The following is a 27,851-nucleotide window of genomic DNA, read 5'->3' on the forward strand; positions in this document are numbered from 1 at the left end:
GTATTTGCTCTTGAAATGGCTCTTTTCCTCATGGGGGGGGGGGGAACCCATGTGATTGGCTGGATCAGAGGAAATGAGAGGCAGATGAACAGTCACATGAGGGCAGTCATGAGAGAGAGCAGCTTATTGCACAACACAGTCACTTTCCCAGACTCAAGCAGGAGAGCACACACAGGATCAGACTACACACCTGTACGCATTGATAGGTTGCATGAACACACACATATTGACAAGTATCTTGTCATTGATTTGGCGGTAACAGAGACATTTTGGTAAGTTTTAATGTGGTGAGACATTTGGGTAAGTTTTAAAATTGGGTGAGATTTTATCTGGAATGAAACTACTTCATATAAATTATCGAATCAAGAATGTTTAGGCTACCATTTAATAATATACATGTTCCTTGTATGAAATGTATTTCAGCTGTTTTTACTTCTGCATGCTCCAAACAGTCTGACTGTTCTGGGGAAAAAGCATGGACTCTGTTAATTGTATGTTTCCTGTTTTTATGTATAGCTCAACCAAGTAAGCGAATATATGCAGGGTTTAGGCTTTTATCCACAGTACTTTGAGAGCAGTCGTTTCTAATGTGAGTCACATCTATATGGTGATCACCGTTGTTTTTTTATTGAAGGGACTAGATCAGCTTTAATTTTGCAGATAGATGCTGGGTTCTATCAATGTCATTTTTGTCATAATTTCCAATCCCCCCCCAAAATATTTTTTTACATTTTATATATTTTTATTTATTTTACCCTAACCCTCCCCTCCCCCAATTGGAGTAAACCAAGGACAACTATACTTAGGCATCTACTTCCAGCTTATACATACTAAATACATTTTACGGACACGGTACATTTTATATTGGTTCACTTTTTTAATTTTCTTTCATCCTTCAGCCACCCTCAACCCCTAAAAACGATCCAGTCTTGACTTATTTCTGCTGTGCTGTTTCACAAAAGTTCTGAACCTTTCTATTCTCAAGTTTCCACAGATTCTAAATGAAAGATGAACACCTTTACTAAAAGTACTATTATATTATTGATCGACTGACCATGGCTTTTCAAGTCACCCAGCAGTGCTATTTGCAAAGATAGATTTAAGTAAATGTTGTGATTTTTTCCCACCAGCCATTCCTGAACCTGCAACCAAAAACAAGCTACATATGGGCAGTACCAAAATAAATTATCTAATGATTCTCTTTGCAGCAAAATCTGCAGAGCTGGGATGGTTGTATCCTCCATATAAACTCAGCAAAAAAAGAAACGTCCTCTCACTGTCAACTGCGTTTATTTTCAGCAAACTTAACATGTGTAAATGTTTGTATGAACATAAGATTTAACAACTGAGACATAAACTGAACAAGTTCCACAGACATGTGACTACAATAAATGGAATAATGTGTCCCTGAACAAAGGGGGGGTCAAAATCAAAAGTAACAGTCACTTTCAGGTGTGGCCACCAGCTGCATTAAGTACTGCAGGGCATCTCCTCCTCATGGACTGCACCAGATTTGCCTGTTTTTGCTGTGAGATGTTACCCTACTCTTCCACCAAGGCACCTGCAAGTTTCCAGACGTGCTCAATGGGATTGAGATCCTGGCTCTTCGCTGGCCATGGCAGAACACTGACATTCCTGTCTTGCAGGAAATCATGCACAGAACGAGCAGTATGGCTGGTGGCATTGTCATGCTGGAGGGTCATGTCAGGATGAGCCTGCAGGAAGGGTACCACATGAGGGAGGAGGATGTCTTCCCTGTAACACATAGCGTTGAGATTGCCTGCAATGCCAACAAGCTCAGTCCGATGATGCTGTGACACACCGCCCCAGACCATGACGGACCCTCCAACTCCAAATCGATCGCGCTCCAGACTACAGGCCTCGGTGTAACGCTCATTCCTTCGATGATAAACTCAAATCCGACAGTGACCCCTGGTGACACAAAGCCGTGACTCGTCAGTGAAGAGCACTTTTTGCCAGTCTTGTCTGGTCCAGCGACGGTGGGTTTGTGCCCATAGGCAACGTTGTTGCCAGGGGAGGACCTGCCTTACAACAGGCCTACAAGCCCTCAATCCAGCCTCTCTCAGCCTATTGCGGACAGTCTGAGCACTGATGGAGGGATTGTGCGTTCCTGGTGTAACTCGGGCAGTTATTGTTGCCATCCTATACCTGTCCCGCAGGTGTGATGTTCAGATGTACCGATCCTGTGCAGGTGTTGTTACATGTGGTCTGCCACATCTGCAGTCCTCATGCCTCCTTGCAGCATGCCTAAGGCACGTTCACGCAAATGAGCAGGGACCCTGGGCATCTTTTTTTGTGTGTTTTTCAGAGTCAGTTGAAAGGCCTCTTTAGGGTCCTAAGTTTTCGTAACTGTGACCTTAATTGCCTAGGAGTAGAAGGCCCCGGTGCACAACTGAGCACGAGGACAAGTACATTAGTGTCTAGTTTGAGAAGCAGAGTTGCAAAGAAAAAGCCATATCTCAGACTGGCCAATAAAAATAAAAGATTAAGACGGGCAAAAGAACACACACTGGACAGAGGAACTCTGCCTAGCATCCCAGAGTTGCCTCTTCACTGTTGACGTTGAGACTGGTGTTTTGCGGGTACTATTTAATGAAGCTGCCAGTTGAGGACTTGAGGCATCTGTTTCTCAAACTAGACACTCTAATGTACTTGTCCTCGTGCTCAGTTGTGCACCGGGGCCTCCCACTCTTTCTATTCTGGTTAAAGCCAGTTTGCCCTGTTCTGTGAAGGGAGTAGTACACCACGTTGTATGAGATCTTCAGTTTCTTGGCAGTTTCTCGCATGGAATAGCCTTCATTTCTTAGAACAAGAATAGACTGACGAGTTTCAGAAGAAAGATCTTTGTTTCTGGCCATTTTGAGCCTGTAATCAAACCCACAAATGCTGATGCTCCAGATACTCAACTAGTCTAAAGAAGGCCAGTTTTATTGCTTCTTTAATTAGCACAACAGTTTTCAGCTGTGCTAACATAATTGCAAAATGATGATAATTGCAAAATGATGATAAACTTGATTAGATAAACACAACGTGCCATTGGAACACAGGAGTGATGGTTGCTGATAATGGGCCTCTGTACGCCTATGTAGATATTCCATTAAAAATCAGCCTTTCCCAGTTACAATTAGTCATTTACAACATTAATGTCTACACTGTATTTCTGATCAATTTAATGTTATTTTAATGGACAAAAAATGATATTTTCTTTCAAAAACATGCATTTCTAAGTGACACCAACTTTTGAACGGTAGTGTATGTAAATAAGGTATTTCTGATTTTTTTATACATTTGCAAACATTTCTGCAAACATTTTTACACTTTGTCATTATGGGGTATTGTGTGTAGATTGCTGAGAATTCTTTTTTTTAAATCAATTTTAGAATAAGGCTGTAACGTAACAAAATGTGGAAAAGTCAAGGGGTCTGAATACTTTCCGAAGGCACTGTACATTTGTGTAATGGCTAACTTCTCGCTGTGGTAGTAACTGAGTCAAGCAGAGCAGAACAATGAGGCAACAGATGTTTTGACTGGAAACCAGCAGTTTAAAAGATGTGGTTTTTTGTCTTCATTTAGATTCTCGATGTCTGTTTTTCCTTGTCCGCTGATGTCATTGGTTTCCCCCTCTGGGTGTTCCAGACCTTTTTCATATATCTTGTGTTTCTCTAATTAATTGACATTGTCCATTTAAGTGGGCATTTATTGTGTTATAAAGGCAGTTTTTACGGATGTGGCCTTGGGTTGTTTAGACATTAGATTAGTAAGGGTCCTGATGGTGCTCTCGACTCAAGTGGCTAATTCTTCCTCTTCGAATGATTGCGCTCTTTCTTAAGTAGGGAGTGAAGGTGATTTTCAAGGTGACATGTCTAGTAGATTTAGATTTAACCTGAAGCCGTGTATGAAATAGCCTTGGCATACACTGGTCCGAACGGTCTTCACAGTTCTTGGGACCATGTTGTTCTATCTGTAGCCTAGTATGTGTCTTTTCTTTCCTCAATTTAGGTACTCTTCAGATCCAACAAACGCAACTATAATTAGCCTAACTATTGTAATTTCATTATCAATAACTCGATTACAAAATGGCAACGCTGTAATCGTTATCTTGACCTATAAACGTTTATGGTCTGGGTACTCTGCTTCCCTTTGCACGTACTTGATGTCCAAGAAAACCGTTTTAATCAGCGTTTACAATTGACCCCGGCCACCAGTGGGTTCAGTACAGTACGTGGAGGTTCATGGTTAAAACACCTCTCAGCTGAATCACACCATCACCGTCTCTCCATAGCAATAACACTGGGTACTTTGGAGACTTTGACTGACTCGTTTAATTACGGTCCTCCTAACTTTTTAATCGGTGCTAACCAAGGAGCATTAGAGAGGATCTGGGGCTTGTCCTCAGGCTAGTGGCAAGGTGCCAAGCCAAGGACCAGGATACTCCAATTCTGAGTGATTACCCACTTCATCCCTCTTTAAGCTCACCGAGTCAAACACGGAACGGTGTCCTTACAAACCTGGAAAGTTTAGTTTGAGAGGAACTAAATTCGACGTGCAGGCCTACACCTGGAAAAAATTACACACTATGCATTTTTCCTGGACGATAATAAGCAGGAGTCCTACACTGTGCTGCTAAGGGTGGGGCAGTGTTCCCTCTAAGCTGTGTGGGTGCTGCACAGAAGAAATACAGCCTACAGAGAGAAGCACGAGATTTAACTTGACTTGAAATAAGGGCTGTGTTTCATGTAGGCTTACCCTGGCATGATGTTTTGATAACCATGTAAATCTCTCTAGGACAAGGGGGACTTTTTTAATAATATATTCATCTATATTTACTTCCGAAAATGCTAATTAGAATCAAAGTAGACATCATGCAATGCAAGACTACATATCCCTACAAGCTCCTGCACGTCATCTCTAGCTGACACCTTTGCTAACAGGTATTGTGTCAATTTAAAACTTGCACAAGAGTTCACAGAATTGTACTGTTAAAGAAATGTAGCCAATTTATTAATTACAAAATGTAGCTAACTTTACATAGTTAATCCAGAGGTTCTTACCTTTGCCTCGAATCAGGCTGTCGCAGCCAGATCATGGCATTTGGGGTTCTTTATTATAGCCACATTAGCAGCTTATTAGCATTTCAATTTTAGGGGGTAAATACAGGGAACTAGGTTGATATAAATCACCTTGTCCTAGAGAGATTTACATAGTTATCAAAACGTCATGCCAGGGTAAGCCTACATGAAACGCGGCCCTTATTTTAAGTGTTTCTAAAATCCCCTATAGGAAAAATTAATGGTGGAAAAACGATTAGACCCATTTCCTTGTTTGACCGCAAGGTTTTATGGGTATTATGACTCTACTCTACTCTACTCTACTCTGGTACTCTATAGGCAGCAGGTAGCATAATTTGTCAGATTCTCTGTAATAATGGAATGGGCATAATAATGCATTTTATTTTGTAAAGTGGTTTCTTGTGTCAAACAACACATTTTCAGTCACCTCCTTGTCTATTGGACAAGTGGATAAACAGGTCAATGTCAAGCCTTGCATGTTTTTTTTTACATAAATCTCAAGGAATTTAGGCCTACATTGAACACACCACATTGGCTGCTACTGAAGGGTGAATGATAGAACTGCTATTTCCATGTTAAAATGTTACGGGATGCATTTTCTCCATTGTTTTCAATGGTAGGCCACTCTGGTAGCACTACATTATGATCAAATAGCCACAGTAGTCTACTTGGTCACTGTTAAAACTGTAACTTAAAGCGGGTACTCTGTGTTAACAGTAAATGTGTGTTGGAAGTTGCACAGAATTTTCACAATGTTCAAGTTTGGGCTCAGCAGACCTTAAATATGCTCAGTGCCTAATTTATTTTTAGTGAACATTTTGGGGTGGGGTTTGTTTATTTTTGGCTTGATGTCAGTTTCCGTCTTGGCTTCACAATAATTTTCTGAACACCTCTGGCACTGCCAAATACCTACCACAAAAGCCACCTGTCGTGGACAAATGTGTCTGTGTGGAGGTGTGAAGTGTGTGTGACTGATTTGTATTTTGTCTCTGTATTTCCTGGTTCTAGCAGTCCTACAGTACAGATGAACATGGACATGCACCATGATCACCACGACCACGGCACCATGGCTCCTCCCACGGGGACAGACTCCCATGGGGATGGAGCAGTATACCATGCAGGAGGAATGATGATGGTGAGTGGGCCTGGCACTCCAAAAAATATATCACACACTAATTTCTCTCTGTTACAGTGTGGGATTTACTTAGGCTTGGCACCCTGTCACTGCACTTTCTACCACCAAAGTTGCAAATCTGATTTAAGATGAATGTTTTTAAACTCTCTTAATTCAAACGGCCTGCTTGACATTTCTCTACTGTGTGTGAGCTGAATCACTGTAAACCGCTTGGCTCTGTAGGTGTGTGACACAATTTGTTTTCTATTCCTCTTCTGAAGCAAATGACCTTCTACTTTGGCTACACAAACGTGGAGCTGCTGTTTGCCGGTCTTGTCATCAACACACCTGGAGGTAAGAGTGTGTGTGTTTTCCAGGATGCATTTGTAAACTTGAAATGTAGTGCAAAAAGTATTTTATGACCATTAACGGTTCATTATTATCCCCCAAAAGATGGTGAATATCTAACCAACATTAACATCTCAATCATGTCTCTTCTCAGAGATGGCAGGGGCCTTCATTGGTTGTTTCCTGCTAGCTGTGCTCTACGAGGGGCTGAAGATCGGCAGGGAGTTCCTGTTGAGGAGGAACCAGGTCAACGTGCGCTATAACTCCATGCCTGTCCCGGGAGCAGACGGTACCATGCTCATGGAGACCCACAAGACTGTAGGGTGAGTGAGAACAAATATGCAACAGGCCTCCTCACTAAACGGACACACAGTACTGCAGTGAAGTGTTCCGATTTATACCCCAAATGTGAGACTTCTATACATGGCAGCAAAAAATGGCTACTGGCTCCACATAAACTTGTAGTAGGACATTTTGAAGCCTTATAATAATTTGGTGGGTGCTTATTTGTCCCATTTCACACATGCAAAAATATGCATATCCCAACTCTCCCTGAGACACACGTGTACATGTGTGAAATGGGACAAATAAGCACCCACCAAATTATTATAAGGCTTCAAAATGTCCTACTACAAGTTAATGTGGAGCCAGTAGCCCTGGTGTATTAATACACGTGTGAATTGTAAATGTGTTTTTTGCATATCCCAACTCTCCCTGAGACACACTTGTAGACTGGCCCAATGCTCTACCCACTAGGCTACCTGCTGCCCTGCCTTACTGTTTGTGGGGAATGTTGTAGCCATAACAGGAATTAAAAAAATGTCTAAGTAGCCATTAACACCCTACTTGCAGAGTGCTGTGAATGAATTGATTGAAAACATGACTCTCTTAATATTCCTTTTTCCTTCTCTGTCTCCTGCAGCCAGCGGATGCTGAGTCTGTCCCACTTGCTGCAGACGGTGTTACACATCATCCAGGTGATGGTCAGCTACTTCCTTATGTTGGTCTTCATGACCTACAACGCTTACCTGTGCATCGCCGTGGCAGCGGGGGCCGGGGTGGGATACTTCTTATTCAGCTGGAAAAAGGCTGTGGTTGTTGACATCACCGAACACTGTCACTGACACCCCCAACTGGTCTATTCATCCTACCACACATGTAAAACGTACATACATACAGGCATTCTCCTTTCAATCCCCATCATCATGCATCCAGTTTTTGTTGCATGTATCACATTTGGACAGTTCACTTTGTCACACTAAAGCTTGATGGTAAATCTGAATTATGACCATGAGCTTTTACATTTGTGACCGTCTGTCCTATTGGTAGCTCTAGAAGACTACCCGTGTCACCGTAACACGATGTTGGTATTCCAAATTCTTACGCCTCCTGTTTCAATCTCCACGTCTCTGTCAAAAGAGCTGAATGTTCACTCTTCCCCCAGTCGTGCCATTCTCAATCAGTATTTTTATTATTGCGCAACAATCGGTGCACGTTCATCCTTACAGCGTCGGACCTAGGATTTTCTGCTCACACAGGGCATTTGCGACATTTACAACCACTTTCTCTTTGAAGAACAGTGTGCTGGTACAAGTAGTGAGTAGTTATATGAATAGGGCCTAGAGTATCTCCTGACCAGGGAACAATGCTGGGCCCTAGTTGAAGCATTCTGAAGCAAAGTCCTCTGCATTTCATCTGACAGTCTGATGGGGGCCTTACATAATCAGTGTCTCACAACAGGAGTCAAAGGTCATACTTGAGATTGGCTGTATAACTGAGCCTTAGTAAACCCTTTGCCTTAAAGGAGGAAAACATGTGACGGCCTAGGCCAACTGTAGACAGGACCCCCATAGTCTACTTATAAGTGCCAGCACCATTTTAAAGAAGTTTGTCCTTGTACTTGTCACGTGATTATATGACGACCCTTAAAACCCTCATGATACACACTGCTATGCAATGTTCAATTTTGGATAGATTATTAATTAAAAAACTCAGTATTTACAAATAACGCTTCACTTAAGAGTAGGCTTGATCTGACCCATAAATGTACAATAAAAATTCTCTTGCACATTAAGAAGCCAATGTAAATAGAAATATATGTACATGTCAAACAAACCTACTGCTAGTATCACCTCCAACGAAGATCATTTTACATCTAAATTCAAGTGTCTGCCTTTCTAAATCTTCACTACCATATATTGTTGCTGGCCAAATCTTTCATTTGCTTGTTTCAAGAAACAAATTCATGTTGAACAGATTACTGGGTCTAATCTGAGCACATAAGGAGGTCCCTAAAAACCTCAACCTAAAAAGGGTTAACTTTATCACTTCATGAAGTGGGATTCCCCGCTATAATTTGGGAGTAAATTTTGGTGTGTTCATTCAATAGGCTTAAAGTAACGCATGTCAACACAACATGGATACTAGTGTCCTTATTGGAGCAAGTGCTCAGGTCCCAAGGACAAGCAGATAACTCTGGGAAAGTAGGAGGCTGGATCCAGTGCTTTCTCAGACTGGCCTAGTAACACATGATTTCTGCACTACTCTGTGACCCATCGGTGCTTAGGCCACACACTACAGACAGTACATACTTTGACAGAAGGTTGAAGTAGACCTAAAAGAGAAAATATTTCACTTTTAGGTATTTCTTTTTAGTTTCTTAATGGTGTACTTTTTTCCCATTTGAGATAAATGACTGTAGTAAATGTTTATCAGTTGCCTGAGTGACATTGTGTTGTGCCTGGTTTGGGGATCAAATTCCCAGTTGCTATAACTGGATTTAATAGCCACGTGTTCTCATTACATTACTATAAAGCCAGGGACATTAGTATATACTTGAACATATAACCGTTTCTGCTTTACCATGTGGGATCATGTATAAAGAGGATATATTATAGTCTACTGTACAAATGGAGTGTTGAAGTAAATTGGCCAAAAACAAGTGGGAATCTGACCACCACTCCAGCGCAGCATCAGTGTGGACATGTCTGTATAGTTTTACATATTTATAGTGCTGTAATCTTTTTAGAGAAAACAAGTAATAAATGGTATCATTCAAGAACTGTATTTGTTCAATTCTGTTGCAGTCTCCTGTCCTTGACATAATGCGGCCGTGAAGGCAAATAAAAGTACAAGCATACCATTGTATGTAATGACTGATTTAGTTAAAGTCCATTCAGTTAATCCATCTCTCCACGGATGCTACCAAGTCTGGATGTTTGTAATAAAGGAGGGAAACCACTGTACATGACCCCTCCCATCAAACATTACATTGTACAAAAGGCCACCCTTTGCATCCAGGTCCTAACTTTTCAGGTAAATGCAGCAACATTACTTTAGACTTATGAATGCAATATGATCCTCAAAGTACACGTTTCTTTGTAGAGATACTTCTCAGGTAAACAAATACCCCTGACCATGTCAAGAGCACAGTCACGGTGCCAACCACACACCAATGCTGGAGAGGCCAACCATTTTAGCGGTCTCTAATGTGTCCGTTAGGAACCTAAAATTGCAGGTTTCCAAAGAGCGATGGCAAGGTGTTGGGTTTAGGGTGGGGCTTGTAGCCTATTCTCTCATTGATCATCTGTTCCCGTGTCTTCCCATCCCCTGTTCCACTACCGGCCCCCACCATGTCACTCGACATCGCCACGCCAACAACATCCACCTCATCTCGCTGTTTCTTCCGACTCTAAAAGAGGAAATAAGTGTGGGTGGTAGTTAGACACATGGAAGTTCTGCTAATCATCAAACTTTTCTTGCAAAGATAATAGGGACTGCATTGTTCATACACTAATTAGATAGTATTTTATACCTGCAAATACAAATATTCATGATGGTGTGGCTGCTCACCTCAAGCTCTTTCTTGACACTCTCAAACTCCTCCGTGTCATCCAACTTCAGCTCCAGACGGGTGGGCTTTCTGCGCAGCATCTTCTACCCACTAACGTTAGCTGGGAAGCAGATGTGCCGTATCAATGAATAGTTATTCACACAAGTGCCATAGGAAACTGTTGTACTATTATAGCTGGCTAAAGATAAAGGTGATAAGTCAAGTACTGAGTGCAATAGGTAACGTTAAATCACGTATAGTACTGTGTATGAAATTACACAATTAGTCATTGTTAACTACATTGTTGAAAAAGGACACGTAAGTATGAATGTCACTCTTAGTCTAGACCTGTTGTTTACGATGCCTGTGACAAATAACATTTTATTTGATTTAGGCTGCCAAATAAATTAATTGCACTCATATCTCTGCAACGTCCTACTCCTAGCTAGCTAAATAGCAAGCTGGCTAACTAGAGCTAAGACTACAGTGACAGACCAAACTTGGCAAAGGAGACCAAAATAGCGAGCTTCCCACGTCAATACTTCGTCTCTGAGACCCAATGAAACAGGCAAATCGTTCATATTTACTTACATTTTGTTGTCTATTTGGATAGTAGCTAGCCACGCACTGTAGAATCCGCCATAAATTGACGAAGAGCTTCTGGGTAAAGTAGTTTTTCAGCAGTGCCTTGCTTCGGCGTGTTTGACACTTGATTACAGTCAATTGGCTTGTTCGACATAGAGATCGCCATCTTGTAGTCCTACAACCCAGAAATGAGTTACCTCTGGTTCGTTCAGCCATTCATATGGCGAAAATGAATAGGAAAGAATAGGGTTTTGGGATAAATGCCGAAAATAATGTCTGAGGTTAACATGACCTTTATGAATTCTTTCCACATACATTTTTGTCATGTGAATGGCTGAACGAGCCAGATGTAACTAATTTTCGGGTTTTAGATTACAAACTGGCGAGCTCTATTGCAGCCGACTTTAAAGGTCAGTCAAGACTGACTGATTTACAAATCACCTTATAACCAGTGGTGTAAAGTACATAAGTAGTACTTTACTATTCATATTTTTGACAACTTTGATTTTTACTTCACTACATTCCTAAAGAAAATAATGTACTTTTTACTCCATACAATTTCCCTGACACCCCAAAGTACTAGTTACATGTTGAATGCTTAGCAGGACAGGAAGATGGTCCAATTCAGCCCTTCTCAAGAGAACATCCCTGGCACCTCTACTGCCTCTGATCTGATGGACTCACTAAACACAAATGCTTTGTGTTGGAGTATGCCTCTGGCTATCCGTAAATTTAAAAAACAAGAACATTGTGCCGTCTGGTTTGCTTAATATAAGGAATTTGAAATTATTTATACTTTTACTTTCAATCTTTAAGTATATTTTAGCAATTACATTCATTTTTGATACTTAAGTATATTTAAAACCAAAAACGTTTAGACTTTTACTCAAGTAGTATTTAAGTGGATGACTTTTACTTGAGTCATTTTCTATTAAGGTATCTTTACTTTTCCTCAAGTATGACAATTTGGTACTTTTTCCACCACTGCTTATAAACTACTCAATGGGCGCGCGAAAGTAGACGACTGGACAGAAGTCGATGAATGAACCAACTGCAAGTCGGACAACTTCAACTGTTTCTAGGAAACGTGACAATGGCAGACATGGCATTCGCCTTTGTTATTGCCGATGAAGTGGATGCAATCAAAATTCCACTTCTCCTACACAAAGCTTAACATAATCAACATGGTCCAAGGAATGAATATCCTGATGATAAAGAAATTAGATACCAGCCCAAGCTCTTTCTAACATTTACAAGACCAGGTAGTGAGTGCATAGGCTACTAGAATAAGAGGTGTTTTTGCAGCAAATAGGATATGCTCTGTTGTTTGCCATTCATGCCCTTTTACCTTCCTCATTATTATTTGTGATTGTGCAACATCAAGATTCAACACCAAGATTCTTACTGTATGGTAATTGTTGCATGTCAGCATCAATACAGCATGCAGTGTATTTATTTAATACTCAACCTTTGTTGTTTTTGTCAGTAAGCGTGTAAAGAACAGAATTTGATTCAATCACATGAAAGACAAAACACTCACTGTAGAGAAAAGTATTAGACTATAAATGTACACCAGTTCACACACTGGGTAAACAATACGAATACGATCAGTTCATATAAGTTACTGAGTAAACAATATGCCAAGCAGTCAAATGCACTTGGTATTGACTCTACAACCGGTGTCTGGGGTACTTGCGCATTAAGGGCTGGTTTCCCAGACACAGATTAAGCCTCTAAAATTGCCAGTGTAGAAATGCTCAACAATAACCCATGTGTAGCCTACAATATGTATTCAATTTTATTCACACTTAATAGACAATCAACCAATTAGAATTTGTTTGGTGACAACAATATTACAGATAAGACAATTGTAGGCTATAACATTGGACACAATATTACAGTAACATCTAGATAAATACATTAGCTAAATTGTCACAAGTAGGATATTTCATTTATTTATGTTAGAAATGTGGGTCACATGTAGGCCTATGCAATTAGCGAATCCAAGATGGCGTAGCAGTCGGACATGCGTGTTTGTCTTGTCCCATGTAAATAGTCGGTCTCATTGTTTTTTTTCTTCTTATATATATTTTTTCTATTTTAATCTCACTTTCCACCTAAGATCTAAATATACTTTCCTGCAACCTGCCCCATCCAATGTGGTACGGATCTGTTATTTTTATACGTTATAAGTGGAACCTCCATCAGAAGCTAGCTAACTAGCTTCTAGCTAATAGTCACTGCTAGCGGACTTCATCTTTAGCTCGGTCACCAGCCAGCTTTAGCTCGGTCAATACCTACAAGTCTGCACAACGCGATATCAGACTGCTTTTCTCCACCACGTCATCGGATTCCTGCCGCAAGCTCTGAGCCATTACACCGGATCATCACAGCTAGCTAGCTGCAAACGAGTGGCTACCGCTGGCTTACGCCTCTGTCCCGAAGCAAGCACCAGTTAGCCTTGAGCTAGCCTCGAGCTATGCCCATCTCCTGGCTAGCCGAAGAGGTATACCCGCTAATTCATGGGCTACAATACCTCTTTTGCCAATTGGCCTGGACCCCTTTATTGCCAACACGGAGCCCCGCCGATCCATCACGACTGGTCTGCCGACGTAATCATCCGATGTGGTTTCAACAGGCTTTTCCGTTCCTTTGTCACCGAAGACCCTTCTGCTAGCCCCGGCCCGCTAGCTTTCTGAGCGTCGTGCCTCCCGCTCGCCTAGCATAGTAGCGACTACCGAACGGCTCCCGGACTCATCTATTGCTGCTCATTGAACCCTATGATCACTCGGCTACACATGCCTCTCTCTAATGTCAATATGTCTTGTCTTCTGCTGTTTCGGTTAGTTATTGTTTTATTTCACCGTAGAGACCCTAGTCCAGCTCAACATGCCTTAGATTGCTCTTTTGTCACACACCCCACACATGGGGAGACCTCACCTGGCTTAGCTGGTGTCTCCAGAGATGCAAGCTCTCTCATCGTCACTCAATGCCTAGGTTTACCCCCACTGTACTCACATCCTACCATACCCTTGTCTGTACATTATGCCCTGAATCTATTCTACCACCCCCAGAAATCTGCCCCTTTTATTCTCTGTTCCCAACGCACTAAACGACCAGTTCTTATAGCCTTTAGCCATACCCTTATCCTACTCCTTCTCTGTTCCTCTGGTGATGTAGAGGTTAACCCTGGCACTGTAGCCCCCAGCATCACACCTATTCCCCAGGCCCTCTCATTTGTTGACTTCTGTAACCGTAAAAGCCTTGGTTTCATTAGTGTTAACATCGGAAGCCTCCTCCCTAAATGTGTTTTATTCACTGCTTTAGCACACTTCGCCAACCCTGACGTTCTAGCCGTGTCTGAATCCTGGCTTAGGAAGGCCACCAAAAATTCTGACATTTTCATCCCCAACTACAACATTTTCCGTCAAGATAGAACTGCCAAAGGGGACGGAGTTACAATCTACTGCAGAGATAGCCTGCAGAGTTCTGTCATACTATCCAGGTCTATGCCCAAACAGTTCGAGCTTCTACTTTTAAAAATCCACCTTTACAGAAATAAGTATCTCACTGTTGCCGCTGTTATAGACTCCCCTCAACCCCCAGCTGTGCCCTGGACACCATATGTGAATTAATCGCCCCCCATCTATCTTCAGAGTTTGTACTGTTAGGTGACCTAAACTGGGATATGTTTAGCACATCAGCCGTCCTACAATCTAAGCTAGATGCCCTCAATCTCACACAAATTATCAAGGAACCTACCAGGTACAACCCTAAATCAGTAAACATGGGTACCCTCATAGATATCATCCTGACCAATTTGCCCTCTAAATACACCGCTGCTGTCTTCAACCAGGACCTCAGCGATCACTGCCTCATTGCCTGCGTCCGTAAGGGGCCCGCGGTCAAACGACCACACCTCATCACTGTCAAATGCTCCTTAAAACACTTCAGCGAGCACGCCTTTCTAATCGACCTGGCCCGGGTATCATAGAAGGATATTGACCTCATCCCGTCAGTAGAGGATGCCTGGTTGTTCTTTAAAAGTGCTTTCCTCACCATCATGCCCAATTGAAAAAATGTAGAACTAAGAACAGATATAGCCCTTGGTTCACTCCAGACTTGACTGCCCTTGACCAGCACAAAAACATCCTGTGGCGTACTGCATTAGCATCGAATAGCCCCCACGATATGCAACTTTTCAGGGAAGTCAGGCACAAATATACACAGTCAGTTCAAACAGAAATTTGCATCCTGTAGCACTAATTCCAAAAAGTTTTGGGACACCGTAAAGTCCATGGAGAATAAGAGCACCTCCTCCCAGCTGCCCACTGCACTGAGGCTAGGAAATACTGTCACCACTGATGAATCTACGATAATCGAGAATTTCAAAAAGCATTTTTCTACGGCTGGCCATGCTTTCCACCTGGCTACCCTTACCCAGGCCAACAGCTCTGCACCCCCCGCAGCAACTTGCCAAAGTCCCCCCCACTTCTCCTTCACCCAAATCCAGATAGCTGATGTTCTGAAAGAGCTGTAAAATCGGGATTCCTACAAATCAGCTAGGCTAGACAATCTGGACCCTCTCTTTCTAAAATTACCCGCCGAAATTGTTGCAACCCCTATTACTAGCCTGTTCAACCTCTCTTTCGTATCGTCTGAGATCCCCAAAGATTGGAAAGCTTCCGCGGTCATCCCCCTCTTAAAAGGGGAGGACATTCTAGAACCAAACTGTTACAGACCTATATCCATCCTGCCCTGCCTTTCTAAAGTCTTCGAAAATCAAGTTAACAAACAGATAACCGACCATTTCGAATCCCACCGTACCTTCTCCACTATGCAATCTGGTTTCCGAGCTGGTCATGGGTGCACCTCAGCTACACTCAAGGTCCTAAACGATATCATAACCGCCATAGATAAAAGACAGTACTGTGCAGCCGTTTTCATGAACCTGGCCAAGGCTTTCAACTCTGTCAATCACCGCATTCTTTTCGGCAGACTCAATAGCCTTGGTTTCTCTAATGACTGCCTTGCCTGGTTCACCAACTACTTCTCAGATAGAGTTCAGTGTGTCAAATCGGAAGGCCTGTTGTCCGGACCTCTGGCAGTCTCTATGGGGGTGCCACAGGGTTCAATTCTCAGGCCTACTCTTTTCTCTGAATATGTCAATGATGTCGCTCTTGCTGCTGGTGATTCTCTGATCCACCTCTACGCAGACGACACCATTCTGTATACATCTGGCCCTTCCTTGGACACTGTGTTAACAAACCTCCAAACGAGCTTCAATGCCATACAACACTCCAACTGCTCTTAAATGCTAGTAAAACTAAATGCATGCTCTTCAACCGATTGCTGCCCGCACCTGCCCGTCCGCCTAGCATCACTACTCTGGACGGTTCTGACTTAGAATATGTGGACAACTACAAATACCTAGGTGTCTGGTTAGACTATAAACTCTCCTTCCAGGCTCACATTAAGCATCTCCAATCCAAAATTAAATCTAGAATTGGCTTCCTATTTCGCAAAAAAAGCATCCTTCACTCATGCTGCCAAACATGCCCTCGTAAAACTGACTATCCTACCGATCTTTGACTTCGGCGATGTCATTTACAAAATAGCCTCCAACACTCTACTCAGCAAATTGGATGTAGTCTATCACAGTTCCATCCGTTTTGTCACCAAAGCCCCATATACTACCCACCACCGCGACCTGTTTGCTCTCGTTGGCTGGCCCTCACTACATATTCGTCGCCAAACCCTCTGACTCCTGGTCATCTATAAGTCTTTGCTAGGTAAATCCCTGCCTTATCTCAGCTCACTGGTCTCCATAGCAACACCCACCCGTAGCACGCATTCCAGCAGGTATATTTCACTGGTCATCCCCAAAACCAACATCTCCTTTGGCCGCCTTTCCTTCCAGTTCTCTGCTGCCAATGACTGGAACGAATTGCAAAAATCACTGAAGCTGGAGACTTATATCTCCCTCATTAACTTTAAGCATCAGCTGTCAGAGCAGCTTACCGATCACTGTACCTGTACACAGCCCATCTGTAAATAGCATACCCAACTACCTCATCCCCATATTATTTTTTGTTGTTGCTCTTTTGCTCCCCAGTATCTCTACTTGCACATCATCATCTGCACATCCATCACTCCAGTGAAATGCTAAATTGTAATTATTTCGCCACTATGGCCTATTTATTGCCTTACCTCCCTAACCTTACTACATTTGCACACACTGTACATATATTTTTCTATTGTGTTTTTGGCTGTACGTTTGTTTTTCCCATGTGTAACTCTGTGTTGTTGTTTTTGTCGCACTGCTTTGCTTTATCTTGGCCAGGTCGCAGTTGTAAATGAGACCTTGTTCTCAACTGGCCTACCTGGTAAAATAAATGTGAAATAAATCAAATTTAAAAAGTTTGATTGTAAGGATAAAGATGTATTTAAGCTCTAAATAGTCATCCAATCAAAACAGTAAACATGCACTGATAATAACCAATGATAGTTTGCGACATCAACCATTTATGAGCATGTAGTGCCCTTTGCTTCCAAAAAACAGAAGCCTGTCTCCCACAATGCTTTAGTTCCGACTTCATGTTGCAGTTGGTGAGGGGCAAATGCAGAAATTTCCAGTTGACTGCAGTCGAAAGTTTATTACCTTTGATCACATGGTTGTTGTAAAGGTCATGCAGTCGACATGTCATCGCAAATCTGACCTATACCCATAATGCAACACACTTTGAAAGTCTTGACAAACGTGATCTGCTCGAACGCGCCCAATATTGTTTCTAGATCAGTCAGTCAGAATTTACAGAATTTACGTCACGGTTTGGATGCTCTCGAACACGAACGTTGATTTGACCCAGAGGAGGAAATTTGATTTGACTCCTTTACACTAGATGTCGCTGTGAAATTTCTAACCAACTTTTTCGATAAACAACTTCCTGTTCCCAGACCGAGATACAACGCGGTTACCACTTTTGTAATTAGATTTTGCTAGTTACTTTTCTTTTGTAGTTGCTTTGTTATTTCAAACCCAAGACTGAAATACAGCTAAAGTAATCCCCGTAATGTTGAGCATTTTGTTTGGTTGGGGGATGCTTTTGCTGTTGGCAAACTCTTGAGTACTGTTTGCTAACGTTAGCTAGCCAGGTTAGCTAGCTAGGCTATGTCAACGTGCTCTTGTGTAGGAAGGCAGCGCGACCTCCCAATATTTTGTCAATGCATCTTATCCATTTGATTTACTGATTAGGGACTTGGCTATTGTTGGTCAGCAAATTGCTAGGTATAATAGTTTTACACTTTGCCTCATTAACTATAGCGATTGAGATGGTTGGCTATCAAGTTCTCATTCATTAATCTGCGTATGTCTTGTCTATTCCAGGTCAGTATCTTTGTGGTAAACAGTGGGACTATACATAAGGACCAGAGATGTCTGACGATGAAGAAGCTCCGCTGGTGAAGAAGACCAGGATCTTCTATGGTAGTTTGGAGGAGAAGGAGAGGGAGAGGCTGGGACGAGAGGCCTCTGGGTCAGGCAAAGATTCTGTCAAAGCAGGAATCGAGGCTGGCAACATCAACATCTCCAGTGGTTAGTATACCAAACACAAATCTGTATTTAAAAAGAGTTATGAAGAAAGAGTTTGTTGAGGTATCATCTAACTTCTCCTCTCCCCTCAAGGTGAGTCCCTTGAGCTTGAGGAACGTGTGACTGAGCGCCAGTCGGAGGTATTGGCTGACTTTGAGCGCAGAAAGAGAGCGAGACAAATCACAGTATCCACAGACGATGCAGAGGTCAAAGCCTGCTTACGGGCCCTCAGGGAACCAATCACACTGTTTGGGGAGGGGCCTGCTGAGAGACGAGAGAGGTGAGGGACACAAGCATGGCTCTGTCAACCCCTTCTAATATTTGAATGTGTAAATCAACAATTAGACAACAATCCACACGTCTGTGACCCTTTGATGCTTTTACAACATGTTAACTCACCAATTAAAACAGCTGTTTTGAGGAATTGCCTTAATGCTTTAACACACTGTATTGATAGTTATATTTCACTTGCATTATGTCCACCTTTTTAATCTTTGCTCACAATCTCTCTTCCCCTCTCCAGCTCAATTTGTACTTGTTCTCTTTTCCAGGCTAAGGAATATCCTCTCTGTAGTGGGTCCAGATGCATTGAAGAAATCGAAGAAGGACGATGAGAAATCCAAACGCTCCCAAGAGGAGGTGTGATATGTGGCTTGACTCTCCTATATCTTTCTCTCATTACTACAGTCCGTATTCATTCAATATGGAGACACGCGTTTGATGTCTTCTCCTGTTCCCCTCTTTCAGTGTCAGCAGACATGGTACCATGAAGGGCCGACCACTCTTAAGGAGGCAAGGCTTTGGTTGGCCAGATACTCTCTGCCCAGGTACAGCTTGATTCTAATGTTGGACCATAGTTACCATGATGACAATGATGTTTCAAAGGTTGTTTTGCAGCACAACCATATTAATAAAAAACGTGCGTGATGTCTCAACAGGGCCGTGAAAAGGTTAGAAGATGCCAGAGCTCACAGGGAGATCCCAGAATCTACACGGACAGTCAGGACGCAAGAACTTCACAAGACGCTCAGGGTACGTCCTCCATCAGTCTCCAAAAGCATTAACGAACTTGTCTTGTTTGTGAAAAACAGTTGTAGAATGACATGATTTTCTCTGTCTATCCAGAACCTGAATAACTTCTGCAGTCAGATCGGTGACGACAGGCCTATATCCTTTTGCCAGTTCAGCCCCAACTCCAAAATGCTGGTGACTGCATCTTGGTGAGTCCCTTCTCTCACTCCTCTCTCAGTGCACCGCACAGGCAGCAGTGAGCATGATTACATGCACACAATAATACAATTATTGTGGATAGTCAGATTAATATAATAGTTTGTTTAAAATGTTTACGTACTTCTCCAAAATCACTTCACTCGCGCACAAGAGGGAGGCTTGCGCTACCGGTGCAGGCACATGCACAGATCAGATACTCCGTTGGAACGGTGATTTTATTAAAGCTGTTTACATGTCCTAATAATTCTAAAGATTATTCAGAAAACCGTTTAATATCAAATTATTAGTGTGCATGTAAACGTACTGTTTGACTTTGGGTGTTTTTTTGTATTTAAAATGTTGCCGTCAATAAAGGTATTTGTGACACTTCCTCATCTCTTCCTGACTTGTTCTTTTCTCTAGGAGTGGCCTGTGTAAACTGTGGAATGTTCCTGACTGTACCCTTGTCCGTACCCTTCGAGGTAAGAAGAATCTCTTATTTTCCCCTTTCTTGTCCCTTTGCAATTACTCTTTGCTTGGGCTACTGTAGTCTGTAATAATTGTAGGTATTTCCAACCCTAATACATCCTTATCATTCTCTTCCCCTTCCCACAGGCCACAACACCCACGTGGGGGCCATCTGTTTTCATCCTCAGGCCACTCTGACTCTGGAGGACTCTGATGTTAACATGGCCTCCTGTGCTGCCGACGGCTCCGTCAAACTCTGGAGTCTGGACAGGTCTGCTCCGATTGCTATCGTTACTGTGTTTCTGTCTTTATTGCCGTCTGTCAAATATAGAGGCTACCAAATATTAGTCAGGCAAAAAAGGGTGAGGGGTCGACCAAGAGCAGTGTAGCTTTTTCCCAAATGTTCCTCGGGTATCATCATAAACAGTAGCTGAGGTTGTGGAGTGAGCTGCTGAAATGAATGGTGGCCATTTAAAAAAATAAATGCATGTTGATGTGTTGTAACCGTGGTAACCCCTCTCTTTACAGCGATGTGCCTGTCGCTGACATCGAGGGCCACTCCATGAGGGTGGCGAGAGTAGCCTGGCACCCCTCTGGAAGGTTCCTGGGCACCACCTGGTGGGTGAATTTAATCCCAAGCATTATTTAACCCGGCAACGCCAGTTGAGAACTTGTTCTATCGTTTTTAGAACGGCCCATCCAGGCAATACAATAAAAACAAACATGATCACTTGCCTCCACCATAGACCATAGATACATTGTACTCTGGCCAGACTGGCATTGTTCAAATTGAATCTAAAGTGAGGCTTAATCCTCTCTCCCCTCTCCCTGGCAGCTATGATAATTCATGGAGGCTGTGGGACCTGGAGGCCCAGGAGGAGATCCTGCACCAAGAGGGACACAGTAATGGAGTCCATGACATGCAATTCCACCCTGATGGATCTCTGGCAGCTACTGGGTAAGATCTCACTGGATATGCTATGAAAGTCAATGTCGGTTGTCAATATTTGTTCACAATATGTCATTATTGGAGAGACCGTTGAAGATATCTCTGAAATGTAAAAAAAAAACAAATCATTCATTTCTGTGTTCTCTTTTGCTTGTCTCTGCACATTCTGTTGCAATGTATGTTGCCAGTAAATCTAGCACTTTTGGAGAGTATTATCCCGTTATTTCTACAACAAATCTTGGCTTCAGATAACCGGGATCTCAGTGTCCTCTCGGAAACGAAAATACTATCTAGAAAAGGCTTTAATCAACCCCGTAATTTAAGTGCTGTCAGGTCAAAGAGCAGATCAAATTAGCCTATTAAAGGGAATGGTTGCTATAGTAAAACAATGGTTGTATTCAGTAGTCTGTTTTAATGAAGGCCAGTAGATGTCCACCCAGTTATCTCAATTAGAGGTTTGGCAGAACAAGAGCCTCTGCGGCTGGCTTGGTCTGAAACATACAGGGATGTTCCCTTCATGTCCCCTAATGATAACATGCCTCCTTACACCCACACACACACTACTCTTTCAGTGCATATTTTTGCTGAACAATTTGGAGGACTGAGAAGGTTTAGCAGCTTGTTCTGTGCTGTTATAACTGGTTATAACCTCCTAAATGAAAATAAGTCAGATGCGACAAACCGGCTACTTATAACACATTAGAGCTGGCGTTGTGTTTGTGTACAGATCCATCTTATTGTTTGTTGTAAAGCATCTTGACTGGTGCAATTCAGCACAGAATCATTTACAGTAGAAAGAATTACAGATCCCTATTTACCCCTCATCACCAGTACTGTTGGTTGAATCCTAGTTTGCCTCAGTACACAATATTCATCTCTTTCTCAGGGGTCTGGATTCATTTGGCCGTATTTGGGACCTTCGGACCGGGCGCTGTGTGATGTTCCTGGAGGGCCACCTCAAAGAGATCTACAGCATCGACTTCTCGCCCAACGGGTAAATGACATGGAAGATACTGTGTTATTCATAGCTTATGGATAGGGCCAGATATTCCTCAACATATGATCTAGAACTACAGCCCAGAGTTATTCAATGGTCAGGAAAAACTCCTGGCCATACTTATTGGTGATGATAAGCCGGAGTGTGTTTATAGGTCCACTAATGAAACCATCTTCTCCGTTTAGCTACCACGCAGCAACAGGAAGTGGGGATAACACCTGTAAGGTGTGGGACCTGCGTCGCAGGAAGTGCATCTACACCATCCCCTCCCATCAGAACCTGGTGTCCTCTGTCAAATTCCAGCGTGAGTTTCTCCAGGTCCCAGAGACCTCATTTTTTATATTTAATCAAGCAATTGAGTAATCACAGGGTTCCAAGTTGTTAGTCACTGTGACAGATTTCTGCCATGTGGATGACCTGTCAGGTTTAAAACTACAACTGGTTAGAAAGTATGAGGAAATGAGAATGGACCTATATATTTTCAAATAGCTGCCATTTTTCTGGTCTGCAAATCCAATTTTGACCAATAAATCGGACATAAAAACATCTGTGCTGCCCTATGTTGATTTGTGAAATCCAAATGTGGTCCTCAAGCCAAAAACTTTTCAGATGGACTTTAGTTTGTCATGGGATTTTTTTGTTGTTGCGTTAACCCCTGTAATCAGCTCAATCTATCTCACACACTTTTGGAGGACTGAGAAAGTTTAGCAGCTTGTTCTGTGCTGTTATAACTGGTTATAACCTCCTAAATGGAAAATAAGGCAGATGCAACAACCGGCTCTGAGACACTTAAGAACTGATGTTGTGTTTGTGAACATCATTTGACTAATAATACCACTGTTTTTAACCTTTTTAATAAGTCTGGACTGAAAGTCTAACTGGATTTATAAAAAATAAAAAAGTTTATTGCAATATTTCTGTGCTCACATTTCCCTCCATCAATCTCCCTCTTAGCCAATAACGGTCACTTCCTCCTGACTGGGGCCTATGACAACACAGCCAAGGTGTGGACCCACCCGGGCTGGTCCCCCCTGAAGACCCTGGCGGGCCACGAGGGAAAGGTGATGGGCGTGGACATGTCCCCTGACGGACAGCTCATCGCCACCTGCTCCTACGACCGCACCTTCAAGCTCTGGATGTCAGAGTGAGGAGAACCCGTAGAAATAGAATGACATTCTATGGTAAATTCTATTTCTATGGCAATACCTGACTGTCATTCCATTCAAGTAGAAGAATGTTGAACCAAGATCTGCAAAATGTTAACTTCTCGATTGATGGATTAATCTGAACATCGTAAATATTCGGAATTTGTCTTATTGACATTTAGTAGATTGTTTGATTTATTATTGAACAACATTTGAGGCTATTAATGTCTACAACTTTGAAGTTGTGGGTATACTTTCGTTTGTTAATAACATTGTTTTAGGTGATTTTTAATCACGAGTCATTTGGTGTCAAGTTGATCCAATTGCTTTTTTTTTTTTTTTTTAATAAAAACAAACTCCATAATATCGTTCATTATTTTACACTTGCACATGACAAAATGGTTACATATATTCATTAAACACACTTACAAATGGTACTATAACTCAACAAGGTGTGCATATAATGATTCAACAGTTGACTGTCCCACAAGGTACCAATAGCCCATATGTCCAGTTGCCTATTTGAAAGGCGGCAGCAGAGGATTCTTTGGGTTGTAGGAAAGCTCAAAACTGAGGTCCTTATCAAGCATCCCTTTTTGAGCGCTGAAACATTTTTCTATGAGTCTTCAAATCAAAGTATCTTTGTAAAACGATAGACTCAATGTTACCCCAACACAACTTTGTCTCCTGACCACTGTTCTTCTCAGTAGTGTAATCACACACACAACTAAGGCCTGGTGTCTGTCCAGGTCAGGCAGACAGGCATTTTCCACTTTGTAGCCTTGGAAGCCCAGGCGTCCCTATAATCAGCTGCAGGAGGTACTGTAATGGGAACTCTTGGCCAGATGCTTTAACCAACTCCTGTCATTCATACATGCCTGAGCAGCCTAGCAGCACCACCAGCAGCAGAAGAAGCGCCTGCAGCAGGGGCTCCTATGGAAGCGAGGCTCAGCCAATCCTCCATGGTTCCAGGTGGCCTGAGGCTGCTCTATGATGGACTGCTTCCCAAAAGAGGGCTTGTGCTCCAGCTGGGTGCCTAGCTCTCTTCCTCCCTGCCGTGAGCAAGACCTCTGGTTTTCCATCTCGGCCTTGACTGCCAAGAAGGCTACTAGGTCTAGGTCCAGGGCTGTAGCGCCCCCGCGTGGGAGGGGGGTGTTCTGCCGACACTGTGGACAGGGGATCCACATCTGCTGGGAGTAGAAGAGAGGGCATGGTTGTTACTTGGGATACGTTAGTGTCAAACTGAACATAACTCTTAGGTTTTCTAAGTGGTCTGACTGTTGTGCTCAATACAGAGTCCCTCCTTGGAAAAGTACTGTTGAAGTCGGAAGTTTACATACATCTTAGCCAAATACATTTAAACTCAGTTTTTCACAATTCCTGACTTTTAATCAGAGTAAAAATTGCCTGTCTTAGGTCAGTTAGGATCACCACTTTATGATAAGAATGTGAAACGTCAGAATAATAGTATAGAGTGATTTCATCTTTTATTTCTTTCATCACATTCCAAGGGGGTCAGAAGTTTACATACACTCAATTAGTATTTGGTTGCATTGCCTTTAAATTGTTTAACTTGGGTCAAATTTTTCAGGTAGCCTTCCACAAGCTTCCCACAATAAGTTGGGTGAATTTTGGCCCATTCCTCCTGACAGAGCTGGTGTAACAGAGTCAGGTTTGTAGGCCTCCTTGCTCGCACACGCTTTTTCTATAGGATTGAGGTCCGGGCTTTGTGATGGCCACTCCAATACCTTGACTTTGTTGTCCTTAAGCCATTTTGCCACAACTTTGGAAGTATGCTTGGGGTCATTGTCCATTTGGAAGACCCATTTGCGACCAAGCTTTAACTTCCTGACTGTCTTGAGATGTTGCTTCAATATATCCACATAATTTTCTCTCCTTATGATGCCATCTATTTTGTGAAGTGCACCAGTCCCTCCTGCAGCAAAGCACCCCCACAACATGATGCTGCCACCCCTGTGCTTCACGGTTGTGATGGGGTTCTTCGGCTTTCAAGCCTCCCTCTTTTTTCTCCAAACATAATGATGGTCATTATGGCCAAACAGTTCTATTTTTGTTTCATCAGACCAGAGGACATTTCTCCAAAAAGTACGACCTTTGTCCCCATGTGCAGTTGCAAACCGTAGTCTGGCTTTTTTATGGCGGTTTTGGAGCAGTGGTTTCTTCCTTGCTGAGCAGCGTTTCAGGTTATGTCGATATAGGACTTGTTTTACTGTGGATATAGATACTTTTGTACCTGTTTCCTCCAGCATCTTCACAAGCTCCTTTGCTGTTGTTCTGGGATTGATTTGCACTTTTCGCACCAAAATACGTTCATCTCTAGGAGACAGAACACATCTCCTTCCTGAGATGTATGACAGCTGTGTGGTACCATGGTGTTTATACTCGCGTACTATTGTTTGTACAGATGAACGTGGTACCTTCAGGTGGTACCTTTTTTTCTGAGGTCTTGGCTGATTTCTTTAGATTTTCCCATGATGTCAAGCAAAGAGGCACTGAGTTTGAAGGTAGGCCTTGAAATGCATCCACAGGTACACCTCCAATTGACTCAAATTATGTCAATTAGCCTATCAGAAGCTTCTAAAGCCATGACATAATTTTCTGGAATTTTCCAAGCTGTTTAAAGGCACAATCAACTTAGTGTATGTAAACTTCTGACCCACTGGAATTGTGAAAAGTGAAATAATCTGTCAACAGATCGTGTTGGAAAAATTACTTGTGTCATGCACAAAGTAGATGTCCTAACTGACTTGCCAAAACTATAGTTTGTTAACGAGTACTTTGTGGAGTGGTTGAAAAATAAGTTTTAATTAATGACTCCAACATTAGTGTATGTAAACTTCCGACTTCAACTGTATCTTAATGCAACCCATTGCTCTGCAGCTTTGGTCATCTTCATATTAGTTTGAGATGATGCGTATTGGCTGATCTTCAACAAATTAGTGTTCCTTTTCACCAAGAGAACAAGTGAGGTATAGTTTGCCAAATTACTGCTCGTTTTTGGGAAAAGGCCCAGTCTGTTTGAAATAGTCTGGAACTGGTCCAAAAACATTGAATATCTATCAAACATCCTTTACAGTTTAACTAGCGTATCCTAGTCCATTGAGATAGACTCACACAGAGGCAGGATCTATGGTGGGACCGGTGTCGTGACAGTCAGTCAAACCCACCTGTTCATTGAGGATGGTGTCGAGGCGTCTCAGGCAGGCCTGGCAGAAGGTGTGGCTGCAGTAGAGCTTACGTGGCAGCCTCTCAGTCAGGTTGAAGGCACAGTAGCAGATGATACAGTCCAGTTTACGGCTGTCTCTGGATGGCTGAACTCCTCCGGCCTCCACACCACCCTCTACTGGGGGATCTTCTGGGGCCTCTAGGTCAGGGGCCTCTGCTGGGTCCTCTGGGGCAGGAAAGTCTGGTGCATCAGGAACTGGGGCTTCCTCCTCGTCCATCCTGTACAGGAGAACAGATTAAGAATGGGTGCTTATTGCTATGGCCCAGAGTTTTTCCTGGTTAGATTGGATTCTCAAGAAAAACTCAGGGCCCTTTAGTGACATTACTACTACTACTACTTTATAGTTAGCATTTCAAATAATCAAATACACATGCAACCAAATTATTGAAGTTAAAGATTACAGTTGATTAATACAAAAACAGAGGAATTGAATTGATAATACATTTAGACTCAAGAAAAGGATTGAGACCCAGATGTTTGATGTTAGCTGTGATCTTCTGTTACAACATTCTCTGTCCGTTCAGTCAGTTGTGGGATGATACAACACAACAGGTTGGTTGTAAGCAGAGACACAGATATCTATTTACTGGCTGAAACTATGTCACTGAAAAGGGGAGATGGTTATCCTGATGTGCTAGGCTAGGTGCTTCTCCCTTTCTGCCGTGTCTGTATCGAATACTTCATTGAAACGTTAATACTATTTTAAGTATTTTTAAACTCATAGCTAACAGTCTGTTGGAAATGTATTCAATACGTTTGGACATCAACTCGGTGAGAAAAATGTGTTAGAAAATCGAATGTGTCAGTCTCACTCAGATCTTCTTCACTACCTGTTGATAGAAAACTGGCCTCAACCAAAAGCATGGGTAACAGAACTGAAAACCCCCATAACAAAACATTACATACCTTCTAGATTGTCCTCCAAACCCCCTGAAGGTCCTTGGTAGTTCTCTGGAGTCCTGCCATGGCTTCTGTTTTCAAAGCAACCTCCTTCCCAGGACTAGTCCAGTGTAGTATTCCTTTACTCTTTCTCATTATGACAAACTAATGCTACACTACTGATGTACATTATAGGATCAGATAGTAGAGAGAGAACCTTATTACCTTGTCCCTGTGGATCCCTAGCACTGCCCACTGGAGTGTACGTCCTCCCTTTATCTCCCCCGATGCTCTGCTCTACTCTTCCACAGAAACAGCTCTCCTCTCTAATGAAGGGCAAACAATGTGAGCCTGCAGCAGGTCATCAGGCCCTTTAATATTTCAGGACGCCCTTCCG

General features: G+C 42.5%; 4 protein-coding genes and 2 non-coding genes across 9 annotated transcripts; 4 read left to right on the forward strand and 2 right to left on the reverse strand.

Annotated features, from left to right (window-relative positions):
* LOC120020962 (high affinity copper uptake protein 1-like) lies at positions 1-9,618 on the forward strand. Of its 2 annotated transcripts, none has more exons than XM_038964629.1 (5): positions 1-272; positions 6,099-6,225; positions 6,486-6,558; positions 6,707-6,875; positions 7,475-9,618. In XM_038964629.1, the coding sequence occupies exons 1-5, from the start codon at positions 16-18 to the stop codon at positions 7,674-7,676; spliced, it is 828 nt and encodes a 275-aa protein (XP_038820557.1). In that variant the 5' UTR covers positions 1-15; the 3' UTR covers positions 7,677-9,618. The 2 variants fall into 2 exon arrangements, with proteins under 2 accessions (XP_038820557.1, XP_038820558.1); XM_038964630.1 differs by having other exon boundaries at positions 94-272; positions 6,102-6,225; positions 7,475-7,676.
* Positions 8,538-11,109, reverse strand: LOC120020964 (anaphase-promoting complex subunit CDC26). The gene is made up of 3 exons (XM_038964631.1): positions 10,976-11,109; positions 10,405-10,505; positions 8,538-10,243 (listed from the first exon to the last, which is right to left on the reverse strand). Exons 2-3 carry the CDS (start codon positions 10,483-10,485, stop codon positions 10,058-10,060), a joined length of 267 nt encoding a protein of 88 aa, XP_038820559.1. The 5' UTR covers positions 10,486-10,505; positions 10,976-11,109; the 3' UTR covers positions 8,538-10,057.
* A 6,778-nt stretch (positions 11,110-17,887) lies between these two features.
* On the forward strand, positions 17,888-23,704 carry prpf4 (PRP4 pre-mRNA processing factor 4 homolog (yeast)). Of its 3 annotated transcripts, none has more exons than XM_038964919.1 (14): positions 17,888-18,257; positions 18,357-18,563; positions 18,654-18,840; positions 19,112-19,199; positions 19,308-19,387; positions 19,499-19,592; positions 19,686-19,780; positions 20,193-20,251; positions 20,385-20,508; positions 20,766-20,855; positions 21,073-21,195; positions 22,073-22,180; positions 22,369-22,487; positions 23,138-23,704. In XM_038964919.1, exons 2-14 carry the CDS (start codon positions 18,404-18,406, stop codon positions 23,329-23,331), a joined length of 1,521 nt encoding a protein of 506 aa, XP_038820847.1. In that variant the 5' UTR covers positions 17,888-18,257; positions 18,357-18,403; the 3' UTR covers positions 23,332-23,704. The 3 variants fall into 3 exon arrangements, with proteins under 3 accessions (XP_038820847.1, XP_038820849.1, XP_038820848.1); XM_038964921.1 differs by having other exon boundaries at positions 17,888-18,030; XM_038964920.1 differs by having other exon boundaries at positions 17,888-17,954; positions 23,138-23,687.
* LOC120021946 lies at positions 21,781-21,916 on the forward strand. Its single transcript, XR_005472579.1, has one exon. It is a non-coding gene; the product is annotated as a small nucleolar RNA SNORA47 (small nucleolar RNA).
* Positions 22,871-23,004, forward strand: LOC120021947. Its single transcript, XR_005472580.1, has one exon. It is a non-coding gene; the product is annotated as a small nucleolar RNA SNORA47 (small nucleolar RNA).
* A 200-nt stretch (positions 23,705-23,904) lies between the features above and the next one.
* Positions 23,905-27,597, reverse strand: LOC120020937 (RING finger protein 224-like). The gene is made up of 3 exons (XM_038964580.1): positions 27,482-27,597; positions 26,517-26,793; positions 23,905-24,515 (listed from the first exon to the last, which is right to left on the reverse strand). Exons 2-3 carry the CDS (start codon positions 26,790-26,792, stop codon positions 24,216-24,218), a joined length of 576 nt encoding a protein of 191 aa, XP_038820508.1. The 5' UTR covers position 26,793; positions 27,482-27,597; the 3' UTR covers positions 23,905-24,215.
* Between the last annotated feature and the right edge of the window lie 254 nt (positions 27,598-27,851).

The sequence above is a fragment of the Salvelinus namaycush genome, chromosome 26 (genome assembly GCF_016432855.1).
Source record: "Salvelinus namaycush isolate Seneca chromosome 26, SaNama_1.0, whole genome shotgun sequence".
Lineage (NCBI taxonomy): Eukaryota > Metazoa > Chordata > Actinopteri > Salmoniformes > Salmonidae > Salvelinus > Salvelinus namaycush.